A 16,081-nucleotide genomic window follows, 5' to 3' on the forward strand; every position below is an offset into this window, starting at 1 on the left:
TTATAAAATAGGAAAATTTTAGCCTAATATCTTCCTTTTTAAAAAATAATATTAATATAAATTATAATACTAAAGAGTTGTTTATAAATTAGAACCGTTATATAGAAAAGCTATTAAATAAGTTTAATATAATAAATAACCCTTTATATAGGCCGAAGGACCTATCCAAAACTCCAGGACTTAAGTTCAAAAAAAATAACTCAACTATAAGCCCTAAAGACGTTAATAGCTACCAAAAGCAAATAGGTAATTTATTATACCTAGCTTTAAAAACTAAAATAAATATTACTTTTATAATAATATACTATTTTCGTTTTATAAATAACCCCAATATAGAGCATTTTAATACCCTAAACTATATATAATATTATTTATTAAAATATAAAGAAGTTAGTATTAAATATAACTGTACTAATAATAATTTAACCCTTAAAAGTTATATAAATAGTAATTAGGCTAATAAAATTAATACCAAAAAATCTATAAATGGTTATACCTTTTCCTATTTAGGTAATTTAAATAATAATAATATAATTAGCTAAGCTTTACAATTATAAAAAACCGTTGCTTTAAATACGTATAAGGCAGAATATATAGCTTTAAAGGAAGCAATTAAAGAAGCTATTTATTTATCTAATATAACTATATTCCTAAACGCTAACCTTCAGTTTAGTTATAAGGATAATATTCCTATTATACTAATAAATAATTAATCCGCTATTAAGTTAGCTAAAAATTAAGAATTTTATAAAAAATCCAAGCATATTTATATTATCTACCACTTTTTAAAAGATGCGGTAAATAATAAATAAATTTAATTAATATATACCCCCTTTAAAAACAATTTAACTATTTTTTTAATTAAAATATTAGCTAAATTAAGGTTTAATACTTTTAAGGTATTAATAAGTATATATATGTAAAAGCTTTTTCCTTATATATAAAGGTTTACTTTTAATATAATTTTTATCCATTATATGGTTTTTTTAAATAAGATAACTTTTTTCTATATAATGTATAGTTTTTTTATTAAATATATTTATTTATATTTATTATAATTGTGTGCTATAAGTTTAAATAATTAATAATAATTAATAAACGAAGTTTTTATATATTAACTATTATACTTTTTTCCTTACCTTAAAGGTATTTATTATCTTATATATATATATATAAAGGGTTTTTTTACTTTTCCTTTAAGATTTTTATAAAGGTTTTACTTTTTTCCTTTATTTATTTATTAATTTAATAGGTTTTATTTATTTTTCCTAGAACTGGATTGCTAATTCTATAAGCTATATTCAGCTTATAAAATTAAGGGGGGATGTTAGTTAGGTTGTTTACCTAATACCTAATTAGGTAATTCACCTGCAGGGTATTAGTCATCTGGGTATGAGTTATAGGTTTAAACCTTTTAGTGGGTTCGATAGGGCACCCTTTAGGGCACCTTTAGGGCAGTGGCTAGGTCTATATACAGCGGGTTATCCCTGCGGTTAGGAAGACTGTATTCTGTATTCCTATTTATACAACTCTCCTTCCGTACTGGATAATTGAATAACTTATCCATTTACCCTACTTATTAATCATCTTTTAAACTGCTTATTAAGATATATATGCAATTACTTAAGCTGACCCGAATAGCTTCCGAGATAATTAACTATAACTGTGTTTATAACTATTACTATTGCTATAACTGTGGCCGTGGCCGTGACTGCGACTGTTAGCTTTACCAGGTACACGTTTCCAGGAACAATTCACTTCGATCAATACCAGAGCACATGCCGCGTGGCGTGATCCAGTCAAGCCAAGTCATCTATTGTAGCAAGGTAAAGCAATGCGATGTGGGATTCAGCTAGACATTAGTTTCCATATATATGTATGCATGTATGTATCTATACGAATGTTTGACAATCTCCACTACAAGATATCTGCTACATATTCCCGAGTTATGCTGGGTTTCCCTTCAATTGACGTTGACCTGAATATGGATTATCACGTTCATCTAAGACGTAATTAATTGTATTTGACGATGGCATTTAACGATGGCATTTGACGATGGCCCTTCTGCATCCGTGAGTTTGGTCATGAGCGAGTGAGCTGAGCTGAATTATCTGTTCGTTTCCAAAAAGAACATATAATCAACTTTCCTTTCTATTTTCCAACTATGTATATAACCTGATAGACTTCCTGTCTCTAAGGGCTGTACTAATAATAATTTCAATTATATCCCTTTTTCTCTTATATATTCTTTGTGATACTACTGTCAGTTGGTTGACTTCTGTGTTTTATAGACTTTCGGTCTACCATCCATTTAAATATACATATATATATTTCTATAAAATGTGAAAATCCAAAATGCGCAAATTCAACAGGGTGCGAAAAGTGAACGCAGAAATTTAAAGATTAGTAAGAAAAAAAACAAAGCTTGAAAGAATTTCTGCTTGAAATTTTTCACTCTTGCAGCATGTCGTTCGAGTCATTTTATAGCTACCTTGCAGTGAGGGTGAATATCTATGTACGTAATCGTGCCTTGACTCAGTTAAAACTAGTGCCCGGCTGGAAAGGGTCCGTTATTTAGTCTACATAGTAAGTATACTAAGTTAGGCAGAGCCTCATTAACAGCTTGTGTGTAACGTCACGCTGAGGGTACTTTGAGACTATAGTATCATGTATATCTACATAGGTGTCAGTCTTGCTCGCGAATTCTAATATATAGCAATCTAGACCACGCAAGAAAGGAAGGCGTGGGCGTGGGCGGTCGTAGAATGATGGGAATGGGCACTGCAGGGGTTCAGTATTCAATTGAGAGAGATGATAGCGCTATCTAGGCACTTAACCCAGGAATATATGCAGGAAGATGTATGGGGTAATCACTCTATTGAGTGACGCCTTACTTGCTCTCAGACAAATGGTTCGCGGCATAGGTTTTGCGGCTGAAAAGAGGGGGAGATGGAAAGTAGGTAGGGTAGGGTAAGGTAACCTCACTGCAGTGTCTAGGTACTTCAAGACTTGGGGTAAAACCTGGGATAAATTCACGAAACGAACGGGGTGGGTAAGTACCTTCGCCGCCCACTCTTTCGACTCGGTTCACAAACCGGAGGTTACATCCCCTCCGACCAAGAACCCGCCACGGCCGTAGTATCGGAGGAGGAGTACCGGCTACTGCGGCCTGTCCCTGTCGGCTAGAGCGCCTAGAGCGTCTGGCTTATCAAAGCGTAGTGTAGTCAGGCTCGGTGATAGAGGTAGGTACCACATTTGCTTTCGGAAACCCCCACGTTCAATCCTCATGTACGCTTGGGACCTTTGTTTTTTTCTGAAAGAGTTTTGAGAAAGCAGACCGGGTCATGCTGTATGTTTCATTGGCTGATGTAACATTGATAGCGAAGGGGGGATTGTGCTCTTTTCGAAAACGACTTTTTTTGTTTTTTTCCCATCGGCAGAACTGGGTAGGACAGAGAGAAAGCTTGGCCGATATCGCCCATACAATTGCCGACGAATTTGGATTCCAAAGTATATATGGGGTTTAGGTGGGTTTGCGTACTTGATGTGTACGGTGTGTACATTACATTGTATATGTACGTAGACAATGGTTCGATAATTGTCTGTGATTTCGCTTAGAGACAGACAGACAGACAGAGAGAGAGAGAGAGAGCCTCGTTCTCCAACATTACTTGGTAGTGTGATGTACTTTCGTAGTAGGACGCAACGGCAGCATGTAACCCGAGATCTCCGGTGATCGGGGGTGGCAGCCGGTGCAAAGGTATGCGGTGTTGCTGGCGCCGCTCGTTCTGGGGTACCAAGGCAGACCAGGACATGCATGCATGCATGCATCAATCTATCAATCTATCTACCTACATAGCATGTACTGTATATGTATGCATCTATCTACAGCTTACTGCTTACCTCTTCAGTCTTGCCCGCTTGATAATCGACCCAGACAAGAAAAGCACAGACTGCCTATCTACCCATCTGGGCATAGTGTACTTAGGGCTCCGATGGCCGCTGTGGAGCGGGCAGAAGGGAAAGGGAAAGAAAAAAAAAGACAGAGCAGAAAAAATCGGAGTGATGTCGGTGAGGGATCATGATTACGTCTTCAGAGTACGAGGGACAGTCAGGATGGGTAAAATCTGAGTAATGGGAGCGTCGCTTTTGCCTGTGTCTCGTCTGTGTGAGTGGTGTTCCTTTGTGTTCTGTCCCCTTGTCCTCCGAGTTACTATACTATCAGTGACAGCAGTCTGCAATTGGTCGATGATGGAGGCAGAATGTGGAGGGTTGTGTTGCTTCTGATCGCCAGCATTGGCAGTTCCGTGACAGGTATGGTGCCGTGATGGTACCGTGATGGGTTGCTGGGTTGCGATGGGTTGCGGTGACGGGCAGCAGAGGCCCCTCACGTGTTCTGCCATAGGGCTTGAAGTGTTGTACAAAAAGAAGCGGGGGAGACGGATTTGGGTCTGGTTGGGGAAGATTGGGATAGAGTCAAAATCATGTAATGTTGCTTCTTTAGCAGCATATGATACGGGTATCTATGTAGTGCTGTAGAATCGTAGAATCGTAGATATCTACGCAGGGTTAGCTAAGCACAAGTTCGTGGAGGGAATATGACCTATCACATATTCAAGTCATCTAGAATTACTATAAGCCTGAGAGAGTCTGGCGTGAGAGCCTAGTCTAACATCACACACATATTCATAGTACCGACAGATAGCATCTTCACGCTCTCTTCTCTCTCTCTCTCTCTCTCTCTCTCTCTCTCTCCCTCCCTTCGCCCATTCCTCTGCCGCTCTCCACAGATCTACCCACAGTTTCGCCCACCCCTCTAGCACAGCCGGCGCGTTACTGTACAGTGCCTAGTCTTGCTCTTGTCTTGCCAGTCTTGCCTATTCCAAAGCCGCGGCAGTGAATTGTTACAGTAGCTCTCTGTAGCTTCTCCAATTCCATGTCCATTGTACCCCGAATCAGCCAATCCGGCGCTACCGAATTCAAATCCCCAAACCTGCCATCATGGCTTCCGGGTCCCGCGACCGGAGGCGCTTTTGCCTTCTCCGATCTTCGGCCCTCAACACTGGCTCTCTATGTACTTACTGTAGTACCTACGTACTTTGAAGCCTCGATACACTCTAATACAAGTAAAGAGGCATCTTAGCGCTGCTAGGAACATCGCCTGGTCGAGAATATAATTACCCTGGTTCTCCGATCGTGTACCCTTCTCTCTTTTCCACCTCTTACTACGTAATCGGCGCTTCGGAAACACGCTTTGGGCATATATTGGACCCTTCCCTCGTCTGTGCCTGTGCTCATCTACCGTGGGAGCACGCCCTCTCCGTTCGTTCGCCTTTGATAATTTCCTTCTCCCTCCTATCTCGTCTCACGTTACATCCCGATCCCTTCACATCATCGGCCATCGTGTGGGGAGGATATATAAACCCAACGGGAGGGTTTCTCTCATCATCATCATATCATCATCATAATCATCATCAACAAGAGCACACCAATTACAGCTCTCTTTAATCACGGAAAACAAAGGCCAGCCAACATGCCTATCGCAGAGAAAGTTCCGCAGACCTTGTACGACAAGGTTCTTGCCTCTCATATCGTCGATGAGAAACTCGACGGCACAGTTCTCCTATACATAGGTACGTGGTCCCCACCAATTCGAGGACGGACACATTCGACTGACTTGTGCCTTTTTGGCATGTACAACAGACCGTCATTTAGTTCACGAAGTCACTTCACCGGTATGTAACATGTAACACCGCAATGTGATGATTTCCTGTAGTACTGTGACCAGTCCCGGCTAACAGCGAATCTAGCAAGCCTTTGAGGGTCTCAAGAATGCCGGTCGGCGTGTAAGGAGAACAGATTGTACTCTTGCCACCACGGATCACGTACGTTACGTCACCGTGATTTCTTTTTATCCTTCACTTGCACCACTTACACCACTTACACCACTTACACCAACCATCATGCCGATGGTAAGCGAGAATGCCCGCTGATTGATTCGCTGTAGAATGTCCCCACCAAGTCCCGAAAGGGCATCAAGGATATTGCCACTTTCGTCGAGGAGGAGGATTCGCGCTTGCAATGCCTTACCCTCGAGGAAAATGTAAAGGAATTCGGCATCACATATTTCGGCCTCGGCGATAGGCGTCAGGGTATCGTCCATGTCATCGGCCCCGAGCAAGGCTTTACCCTTCCCGGTACCACGTTGGTGTGCGGCGACAGCCACACGTCCACCCATGGCGCCTTCGGCTGCTTTGCCACCGGTATCGGTACTAGCGAGGTCGAACACGTCCTCGCCACTCAGTGTCTCATCACCAAGAGGAATAAGAACATGAGGATACAGGTCAACGGTGAATTGGCCCCTGGCGTTAGTTCAAAGGATGTCGTTCTCCATGCCATTGGCTTGATCGGTACTGCTGGCGGTACTGGCTGTGTTATCGAGTTTTGCGGTTCCGTCATCCGTAGCCTCAGCATGGAGGCTCGTATGTCAATCTGCAACATGTCCATTGAGGGCGGTGCCAGAGCTGGTATGGTGGCACCCGACGAGATAACATTCGAATACCTCAAAGGACGACCCCTCGCGCCACCTCCGGATTCGCCCGAGTGGGAGCGCGCTGTTGCGTACTGGAAGAGCCTACAGTCCGACCCAGGTGCCAAGTACGACATTGATGTTCAAATCGATGCAAAGGATATTATTCCCACAATTACATGGGGTACCAGCCCGGAAGACGTTGTTCCCATTACCGGTGTGGTTCCGGATCCCGAAACATTCGACTCGGAAGCCAAGAAGCAGAGCGGGAGGAGGATGCTCGAGTATATGGGGTTGACGCCAGGCACGCGCATGGAGGACATTGCTGTCGACAAGGTTTTCATCGGCTCTTGCACTAACTCGCGCATTGAAGATCTTCGCGCTGCCGCTGCGGTAGTCAAGGGGAGGAAAGTGGCAGACAACGTCAAGCGGGCCATGGTTGTCCCTGGCTCCGGAATAATCAAGGAGCAGGCTGAGGCAGAGGGTCTCGACAAGATCTTCCTCGACGCGGGCTTTGAGTGGAGAGAAGCAGGTTGCAGTATGTGTCTTGGCATGAACCCCGACATTCTCGCCCCCAGGGAAAGATGTGCAAGCACGAGCAACCGAAATTTCGAGGGAAGACAAGGCGCTCTGAGCCGAACACATCTTATGTCGCCGGTCATGGCCGCCGCCGCCGGTATCGTCGGAAAGTTGGCGGATGTCCGGAAATTGACAGAGTACAAGAACAGCCCCCACGTGGAAGCATTCAAGGTGCCTTCGCCATCGAGCAAACCGTTGGTTGACGAGAGCCTCAAGAACGGCGATGCGGCCGCCGCGGACAGACTGGGCGATCAACCAGAAGATAGCTCGTTAACGGCCGAGGATCTAGTCTCGGAAGCAGCTGGCTCACAAGGTCTGCCCAAATTCACTGTGCACAAGGGGATTGCCGCACCGATGGATCGGACCAATGTCGACACGGACGCCATCATCCCCAAGCAATTCCTGAAAACGATTAAGCGCACGGGACTCGGCTCCGCGCTCTTCAATGACTGGAGGCATAACGACGACGGCACGCCGAACCCCGAGTTCGTCCTCAACCAGGAACCGTACACCCAGGCGAAGACCCTCGTCGTCACCGGCCCAAATTTTGGCTGTGGAAGCTCTCGCGAACACGCGCCTTGGGCATTGAACGATTTCGGAATCCGATGTATCATCGCCCCGTCTTTTGCCGATATCTTCTTCAACAACACTTTCAAGAACGGCATGTTGCCCATCGCCATCACAAACGCGTCCGATCTAGAAAAAATCGCAGCGGAAGCCAAAGCAGGCAAACAAATCGAGGTCGACCTTCCGAACCAGGAAATCCGCGACGACGCAGGGAACACGATCTGCAAATTCGACGTCGAGGAGTTCAGGAAACATTGTCTCGTCAACGGATTAGACGACATCGGACTCACGCTACAGCTCGAGGAGAAGATCACGGAGCACGAGCGGCGGATCTCGGAACAGACGCCCTGGATCGACGGGACGGCGTATCTGCGGAGGCAAGAAGGCGGCAAGCTACCCGTCAAGGCCGCCAAGGTGCCCATGACGAATCGCGGCCAGGAGCTCAAGGACCCTATCGACTGGTGATACAACCAACTAACTAACCAACCAATCAACGACCAAAGGGGAGCAAAACATGGCTTTTTATCAGTTTTAATCACGCAATTATGAAATAACTCGGTTTATGAGAATTTTATTTTATTTTATTTTATTTTAGCATGAAGGAAAAGTTCGACTGACTGACTGACTGACTGAGAGGGAAATGAAAGGAAGGGGAGAAAAGAGCTGAGGTGCGGTGAGATGAGATGAGGAGAATGGCTTCTTCTTATCTTGCTATGATTAATTAGCTTGCTTCCTTACTTGCTTGCATGATGGATTATAATACCATATTTACGTTTTCAAGAGATGGTTCAAACTGTCTGATCACTTTATTAGTCGGTTCTTTTTTCCTTTTTTTCCGAGCTTGAACTTTGTTGTGTGTACATGTAGATATATGATGTCATACGCGCGAACGTCATAATCTCACGATCCCAAGGCCACTGTCACGATCCTAGGGCTGCAAACAAACAAAGAGGTCCGCTGTATATATATAGCCTTAGCCTAGCCACGAAGGCTTCAGAGGTACTCATGTAACAAGTAGTATCAATGCAGTAGCCGATGGTTGCAGCTCTCACAATGAAGGAAATATCTGCGATGTTGTATGTAACCAATATATCAATATCACTACAGAATAACTATAAACCTTGTACCTAACCAGAACTCCAGAATCCCAGCCTCTCCCCATTCCTCAATCCACCTTCCCCTATAAGAAGAACCCTTTACTCTATTCGCGACCCAACAAAACAGCAAAGTCCCCGGAGACACCATCCGCGAATACACCATCTAAAACAACCAAACGAACCAACTCCATCCCCTCCTCCCTCATCACCCACCTCCAACCTAATACACATACATACCCACCCCTCACGCACCCATAACCCAAACCACCCCCCTAACAAGACCCCCAAGGACCAAAACTCCCCCAACGCAAAACGCACCCGCCGCAACAAAGACGCCGACATCTTCGCCCGTAGTCTGCCCCCTGCGCTTGCGTCTCCAGAGCTCGCTCCTAGTGTCGAACGCGGGTTGAACGACGACCCACCAGGCACTCGCGAGGCCGAGGAGGATCATGTACGCCACGATGACGAGGGACACCAGGACGAGTACATATGCATTTCCATTTTCCTTTCCATCTCCCTTCACAGCCCCATTTGCAGTTCCAGCCTTGTTCACAATTCCAATAGTCCTTGTCTCCTGCTCTTTCGTTTTTGTACTTTGAACCGTTCTCTTGCGCTTCTCTACACTTTCAATCTTCTTCCGCAAGTCCATATCACAACTAGAAAGGACACCAGTGACTCCACTTTCTCCGCCATTCAGAGGGCTGCCTGCGTCCGCTCTCGTCTCCTTGGTGGCGGTGGTGGCGGTTGTGGTGGTGCGTGGGCTGGGGGTCCTGCTGGGAGTCCGGCTCCTTGTTACAATTTCTCTGGCCCGAGACCTCTGCATGGCGATCCGCGCGGCCTCTTGGATCATAGCCTCTGTGAGCTCGCCAGGCCCCTGACGCCGACGAGTTGTTCGGGCCTTGTTGCTCTGGTCGTGGTGCATGTAATCTGTCACTTCGGTATCTGTGTCGTCGGTCTGCGTGCTCTGATCCTCGCTGGTGTCGTGGTGTTGCTGCGGATGAACAATGGGGGACTCGTGTACTTCTTTCGAGGTGTGCTTGGTAGGTAAGTCCCCGGGGCTCTGATAAAGATCGTGTTGCCCCTTGTATTGGGTCATGTGTGTTGAATCTATCTCCTTTATCGCAAGCCCTGCCGATACAGTACCGATCTCTGCTGTCTCGTGGGCGAGCACAAAATTCTGCAAGTCGTTCTGTGGCACGGTGGGAAGGGAAGACGTTATCTGACGCCCTTGTTTTTGTGGCGCTGGCTCGTCGTCGTGGTAATTCAAAATCACCACCTCTCTGTCCTCTTCTACGATGTTGCTCTTCTGGTTCTTCTGACACTCCATCTGCGACTGGATTCCTTTGGATAGGAGTTGTTGATGGTGATCGAAGCCAGTAATGATGATGGTGGGTGTGGACACAGATTCTCCCCGGTCTCTTTCTCGATGGTCGCTCATATTGATGCCTATATGATCCTCCGGGATCTCCGATCTAAGGGGCTCTTGGAGACTTGGCTGATGGTGAAGGCTCTGAGGTCCAGTCGTGTTTTTGGGGAGATTTAGATCGCTGTGACTTTGAGTCGCGCGGGTGGTTTGAATGTGTATCTGGGATTCTTGCGTCGTTAACACTCCTGCTTGGAATGAAGAGCTTCGGAGAGGGATCACTCGTCGGAAATTTGGTGGCGGCGTCGTGTTCCCTCTCGGTTTCGACGGGAATGAGATCGCTGTAGCTCCTTTGGCGTCTGATATGGAGCTCTGAGGGTCGGTTTGAGATTCCTGGAAGGCTGACAGGTTTGTTGCCAACCTGAGGGTCGGCCTGCTCTGATCCTGCACTGGGCTCAGCGATGTTACAGGTAATAGATCTGTCTCTGTGCGAATCGACGATCTTTTCATCGCCATAAACTGCTCCACGTAAGGCAGCAGATTGAGACGATGGTCTGGAATAGGCAGGTTTTGGAAGTGGTCCTTTGGTTTCTGTGTGTATAGGCGTGGTAAAGGAGGGGGATTGTCCACGAAAGTGAACGCGAGATTTTCCTCTGTCTTTCTTGCCGAAGAATGGATCATTAGGGCCTTGGAACGTTTGCGCTGTTTCCCTGGATCTGACATTCTTCGGTGGCGCCTCCATAAAAAATGCTTCTCCTTGTTCTGCTCATCGAGCGGCGAATCACTGGTCTCTGAGAATACAGGGTGGTAGTGTATCTTCGCTGATTTGGTAGGTATAGCTGAACGCTTCATTTTCGGTAGAACTTGTCGAATTACGGTTTCAGTAGACCGACTCTTACGGCGATCATGCTTGGAAGAGCCAATGTTCTCAGAACCGCCTGGATGTACAACATTTTCGGATTCACCTACAGCAGATCCTCCAGTGGATTTTGACGGACGTGAGAAATTGCGAACGGAAACGATGGGGAGGGCCTCATCAGAACCTGCGATGGTCAGTTCGGTAAGAGCTACAAACTAGCACGGTAGTCACACTCACTGCCGTCAACTTTGTTACTCTTCAGAGATTGTGGAATCGGACTCAAGACAGGTTCGTGGTCGTGGACTGACGACCAACGCCGCCTGTGTTGGCTCCACGTTGGGAACCTTTGTTGCATCTGCCGACGTTGTTCTTTGGCGTGTTCCATCTTTTCAAGTCTTGACCGTCCTTTTTGAAGCAGAATCTTCTCTGTCTCTGCTTGTTCCTCTAACCTGGCCTCCTCGTAGGCAGCTATGGCCCCTCTCCGTCTCTCCGATAACTGTGCCAGTCGAAACTTGGCAGAGGGCGGAGTGGTCTCTGAGCTCAGAGTACTCGTCGGTGTAAGTACAGCGAACTCACCCGAGTATGGGTCGGCACCTTGGACGCCCAGCCAGTCACCACTTTCCTTCAAGCTTCGCCTGCTTTTCCGTCTGGCCTCTTTGGTCTTAAGCGCATCGTGAATCTCACCCGTTGTTATGGGCTGGGACTTATCACGTTGTCTCCATACTCTGGAGGAACTCTCGAGAGCTTGTGGATCTTCTAGCGACTTTTGTGGCAAGGCAAAGTCAGGACCAGGTGTCCGCCGAGGAATGCGGGATGGCTGAATGAGCTTATCGCGCAGCCGAGAGCGTCCTCGTTGGGTACTCGGGTTCTTGTTCATATGTTGCTGACTATTGGCGATTTGCTCTGGTGGCGGAGGCGTGACGGGAGGATCTTGAGCTAAGTTCCATTCAGTCAAATCATTAGGATTCATGCCCAAGTCGAGGTAGGCAGAGTCGCTGTCATTTGTAACATGAGGACCGCGTACTGTGCCACCCTGTTCTGGGCGATGGCTCGGGAGAATCTTGCTAATGAAATTAGAAAGCGATGTTTTCCTCTTGTCCCCGGGGAAGCCATCGCGGGCAGACATGTCTTTGACCATACTTATGCCTATGGAGACTCGAAGCTCACAGTTTGGGCTTAGAAGCGAATATAAACAATGAGATGAAGCAGGACAGAGGAAAAGATCAAGACGGTAGACGGCGAACTCGGGTATAGAAGAGACTACGATGGATGGGCAAGGACAAGCTCTGGCACCAAGGTTCTCGGGCTGTTGGGATTCACCTGGCAGCTACGAGGCTCGAACGCAACTGCTAATAGCCGCCCAATTAGGGGTGAACGAACGCTCTTGCTTCGAATTGCACCATGCATCGATAAGATGGACACGATAGGATGAACATGAGGTCAAAACAACATCTCCAAGTGTGTACCACGGATGGACTAAGACTAAGAGTCACGTAACGCAGTCGGACAGGAGCAACGGGCGGCAGTCATTTACAGTTTGAAACAAGACTTGACTTTCCATCCCCAAGCACAAAGTATGCAAGACAAGGTATATCGAAGCAAGGCAAAAGGCAAAAGGTATTAAAGTTTGGCAATCCTCATAGCCCACGTAGCTATTCCCCTATCCTATCTTGCTCGGTGGTAGACAGAGAGGTCGGGTCAAAGTGCTGAACAAGCACTCAAGGTATGTTCGATATTCATGGCAAATAGATGCCATCTCCACCCACGCAACAAATGGAAGTATCAGTTAAGTACAGCAAACGCCGGCCCATGAATCACCCCAGCGCCATAAATGCATATGCTCCTGTGTAATAACTACACGTGTGTAGCTGGCCGAGCAATAACATACAGTCAGCAGACATCCTACAGCCTCTAGTCCATATGTACAATCCCACGACATCCCCATATACCAACTTGCCTACTGAAACATGGAAGGGTATCTCTCGTAGGAAGAGGAAGCGTTCCGTCGACCCCAGCTATTAGATGTAGAAGGGTTTAGAGATGTGGTGGCGGCACCAGCACTTTTCCTCGCGCTCTTCATTGGAGTGGAGCTTCGGTCTCTTTGAAGCGACTGATATTGTTCTAGCTGAGCCATCTCTCCATTGGTGCGTGGAGACCTGAATTGGAGCTCACCAAGGCTTGGGGCCTTCTTCAGGGGGGAGTTCGGATGATTCATCACCCCCATATAACCTCCTCCACCACCACCAGTCCCAGTAGATGTATAGGCCACTGGCTGATTCGTGCCTTCCCTCAATGGCGTAGGTCCAGGCGTACTTCGTCGTGCCGGTTGAGCTGAAAGCATCCGATTCCGGACTTCACCGCCAAACTGACCGGTATGTCTTGGGGCGGCAGTTGGGGTAAATAATGCTGGGCTTGCCGAGCTGCTCGTGTATTTTGAGCTTGTTGAATGATCTGGGTCGATGTGTTTCGTATAGTTCGGATTGGGACGAGTCTTAAAACCTCTGCGAAGCTGTACTGTAGGTGTCCCAACCTCAACAAAATCCGTGTCGTTACCGAAATCGTCTCTGGCGAACTGGGTGCCTGCGTCTCTGACAGTAGGGTACATGAGAGGGTGAACAAACTTGGTGTCATATTCATGCATGACTTCTTTCTGTATCACCGATGAATCCTTATTTTGCTGCGAGAACCGGGACTGGAATAGCATAAGCTGAATGGATAGGATGACTTGAAGCACAAGACAGTTGAAGACGGTGACGCTTGGCCTTGCGTCAAGTGGCGCCAAAGGGAGGAACATCATGTAGACGAGAATATGCCCGGGGCCAAATAGGCAGAATATGCGCAGGCATATGGGAAGGGGATCCCACATCGATATCTCCCATACATCCCGCGTGCTATCCGGATGCGCTCTCGACTCTGCACTTTCGGGACTAATAACATCTGCCAGTAAGCGGAGCGGGGATGACGAAACAGGTGACGATTGTACGCGAACGCGACGGGCAGAATGTGTTTCCAGCTTCTTCTCGACATCAGCTTCGAAGAGTCGGTATTTGCGCGACCGGTACATGGTATAGTAGGCGTTGACGGCAGAGAAGCCGATCAGAAACCAGACAATTACCCCAAGCTGTACGTGAATGGTTAGTCACTTGTCGCTTGTAGAGTCCACTGATACCGCGTCTCTCTTGTTCGACCTCCCCATTTCTCTTCTCTCTACTTACTAGATAAGCTATCCACCCTGAAGTGCTCGAACCATCCTCGAATACGGGATCTGCTGCGCGTGCACCGCCACTATTGGCGCGGGCGATGAGGAAAACGAAGTTCATGACCAGGCCGAGCTGTGTACCGACCGTCTTGGAGCTCCAGTCATAGGTTTCGATCTCTTCGGAGAGCCACAGCAGGAAATCCATAGGATTCAGCATGATCTTGACGCGTTCCATGAACGGTCTCTTCCGTACGAGCCGCGGCATCTTGTCGGAGCTGCCTTTGTTATTATTTGGTTACGATAGCTGGCATGTGAATGTTGACGATGGATGGCTCGCTTGGCGGATAGTTCGTCAAGCCTAAAGCACAGTCGAATATGGGCCCTATAGGAGATGGTCGAGCCGTGGACAAAGAGCCCCGATATGCCCTCAGTCGAAATAAATCGAAGACGTCGTATCAGGTAGAGTAAAGAAAATATTGCAGGGGTTGTGGTTGCTATGGATGAAAAGGCTCCAAATGTCATTGCTGGCGTCTTTAGTGCTGCGTCTAGCACTTAGGTAGGTTTAGGTGGCCACTGGCCGCATACAGTGCACGGGGCAGCTAATTGGGTACCTACCTAGGTAGCTATTAGGTTGGTCGCGGGGCGGTAAGACCTGCCTAAGTATTCACCTCAAAGGCCTATAACATCTCCCATTCATGTTACGTACCGGATTGTACAAAGCTGCAGAGGAGCTGGTCTGAGCATCGTGACCTTCCACGCCGCATCCGGCCAGACGACACATTCCCACCACACCGCAAGCAAAGCACACATCATTCACCCACCATGGCGGCGTCCCAAGCAGATTACAAGGACCGACAATTCCTGGCCGTCATTGGGGACGAGGTATGTTACGTGCGGAGCTCTCAGCGCAATCTATACAGCCCACTCACCTATATACCTACCTAGTCAAGCTAGATAGCTAACAGACATTGTGATCCAGGATTCAGTAACGGGCCTGCTGTTGGCCGGCATAGGCGTAAGTCTCACCACGCCATGTCTAGTTGTCCCTCTCAGGCAGGACCATAGTAGAGAAGAGAACAGAGCAGAACGGCGCAGAATGGAATAGGATAGAGCTACCTCCTTCGCCGGAACGAACGAACGAATGAATGAATGAATGAATGAATGAATGAATGAATAGATAAACGAACGTTTGACTAACACCTGCATACCCATGCATACAGCACGTCACAAACCCGCCCGATTCGCAGAAGAACTTCCTCGTAGTCGACAACAAGACAGAGACGTCCGCAATCGAAGCCGCCTTCGACAGCTTCACGACGCAGCGCAAGGACATAGGCATCGTGCTGATCAACCAACACGTCAGTGCCCCCGTTTCCCCTCTTCGTCTATTTCCTTAATCACAATCTATATCAAACCCCCAATATTAACAGCACCAATATTCCCTCCATTTCAGGTCGCCGATAAAATCAGATACCGCATCGACACCTACACGGCCGCTTTCCCCACGATCCTCGAGATCCCCAGCAAAGAGCACCCGTATGACCCGGAAAAGGACAGCGTGCTGAGGAGAGTGCGGCGTCTGTTCGGAGAATAGAGGATAGAATGGACAGTGTGGATGGGGGAATAGAAATTATTATCGAAGAACTTGTATTGCCAAGTTACTAAAGGGATGTGCGGCTTCATAATCGTCGGGAGAACAAAATTGTCTGTGTTCGACGTTGTTGCATTGTTGATAGATGACCTCAGGTGTAGTCCATAATCATCCACCCTTGGTCCGGAACGGATCAGGTGATGTACACGATTCATTGAATTCCATAGAACTATGACACTCCTCCATCTAGTGAATTCAAATATATAGTAGATTACTCAGTTACGCAAGTGCTGCAAA

General features: G+C 47.2%; 5 protein-coding genes across 5 annotated transcripts; 2 read left to right on the forward strand and 3 right to left on the reverse strand.

The window, feature by feature from the left end:
* Positions 1–2,727: 2,727 nt before the first annotated feature.
* Positions 2,728–3,958, reverse strand: F5B22DRAFT_432128 (uncharacterized protein). The gene is made up of 2 exons (XM_047971762.1): positions 3,061–3,958; positions 2,728–2,781 (listed from the first exon to the last, which is right to left on the reverse strand). The coding sequence occupies exon 1, from the start codon at positions 3,829–3,831 to the stop codon at positions 3,343–3,345; it is 489 nt and encodes a 162-aa protein (XP_047827062.1). The 5' UTR covers positions 3,832–3,958; the 3' UTR covers positions 2,728–2,781; positions 3,061–3,342.
* Positions 3,959–5,338: 1,380 nt separating this feature from the next.
* F5B22DRAFT_432103 (aconitate hydratase) lies at positions 5,339–8,432 on the forward strand. The gene is made up of 4 exons (XM_047971761.1): positions 5,339–5,633; positions 5,692–5,735; positions 5,811–5,885; positions 6,008–8,432. The coding sequence occupies exons 1-4, from the start codon at positions 5,534–5,536 to the stop codon at positions 8,138–8,140; spliced, it is 2,352 nt and encodes a 783-aa protein (XP_047827063.1). The 5' UTR covers positions 5,339–5,533; the 3' UTR covers positions 8,141–8,432.
* Positions 8,433–9,016: 584 nt separating this feature from the next.
* On the reverse strand, positions 9,017–12,120 carry F5B22DRAFT_650307 (uncharacterized protein; the record flags this gene model as incomplete). Its single annotated transcript, XM_047979296.1, has 2 exons — positions 9,017–11,178; positions 11,232–12,120. 2 exons carry the CDS (start codon positions 12,118–12,120, stop codon positions 9,017–9,019), a joined length of 3,051 nt encoding a protein of 1,016 aa, XP_047827064.1.
* Positions 12,121–12,562: 442 nt separating this feature from the next.
* On the reverse strand, positions 12,563–14,749 carry F5B22DRAFT_432204 (uncharacterized protein). The gene is made up of 2 exons (XM_047971764.1): positions 14,210–14,749; positions 12,563–14,115 (listed from the first exon to the last, which is right to left on the reverse strand). Exons 1-2 carry the CDS (start codon positions 14,456–14,458, stop codon positions 12,952–12,954), a joined length of 1,413 nt encoding a protein of 470 aa, XP_047827065.1. The 5' UTR covers positions 14,459–14,749; the 3' UTR covers positions 12,563–12,951.
* F5B22DRAFT_432131 (ATPase, V1 complex, subunit F) lies at positions 14,706–16,073 on the forward strand. Its single transcript, XM_047971763.1, has 5 exons — positions 14,706–14,749; positions 14,813–15,075; positions 15,173–15,208; positions 15,414–15,551; positions 15,647–16,073. The coding sequence occupies exons 2-5, from the start codon at positions 15,016–15,018 to the stop codon at positions 15,785–15,787; spliced, it is 375 nt and encodes a 124-aa protein (XP_047827066.1). The 5' UTR covers positions 14,706–14,749; positions 14,813–15,015; the 3' UTR covers positions 15,788–16,073.
* The last annotated feature ends 8 nt before the right edge of the window (positions 16,074–16,081 follow it).

The sequence above is a fragment of the Xylaria bambusicola genome, assembly GCF_022495145.1.
Source record: "Xylaria bambusicola strain CBS 139988 unplaced genomic scaffold F5B22scaffold_52, whole genome shotgun sequence".
Lineage (NCBI taxonomy): Eukaryota > Fungi > Ascomycota > Sordariomycetes > Xylariales > Xylariaceae > Xylaria > Xylaria bambusicola.

Coding starts and splice junctions, on each gene's coding strand:
- F5B22DRAFT_432131 (XM_047971763.1), top strand. CDS start 15,016: ATGGCGGCGTCCCAAGCAGATTACAAGGACCGACAATTCCTGGCCGTC. Junction 15,209..15,413: donor TGCTGTTGGCCGGCATAGGC/GTAAGTCTCACC, acceptor CCATGCATACAG/CACGTCACAAACCCGCCCGA. Junction 15,552..15,646: donor TCGTGCTGATCAACCAACAC/GTCAGTGCCCCC, acceptor CCTCCATTTCAG/GTCGCCGATAAAATCAGATA.
- F5B22DRAFT_432204 (XM_047971764.1), bottom strand. CDS start 14,458: ATGCCGCGGCTCGTACGGAAGAGACCGTTCATGGAACGCGTCAAGATC. Junction 14,116..14,209: donor CAGGGTGGATAGCTTATCTA/GTAAGTAGAGAG, acceptor ATTCACGTACAG/CTTGGGGTAATTGTCTGGTT.
- F5B22DRAFT_432128 (XM_047971762.1), bottom strand. CDS start 3,831: ATGCATGCATGCATGCATGTCCTGGTCTGCCTTGGTACCCCAGAACGA.
- F5B22DRAFT_432103 (XM_047971761.1), top strand. CDS start 5,534: ATGCCTATCGCAGAGAAAGTTCCGCAGACCTTGTACGACAAGGTTCTT. Junction 5,634..5,691: donor CACAGTTCTCCTATACATAG/GTACGTGGTCCC, acceptor GTGCCTTTTTGG/CATGTACAACAGACCGTCAT. Junction 5,736..5,810: donor TTCACGAAGTCACTTCACCG/GTATGTAACATG, acceptor CAGCGAATCTAG/CAAGCCTTTGAGGGTCTCAA.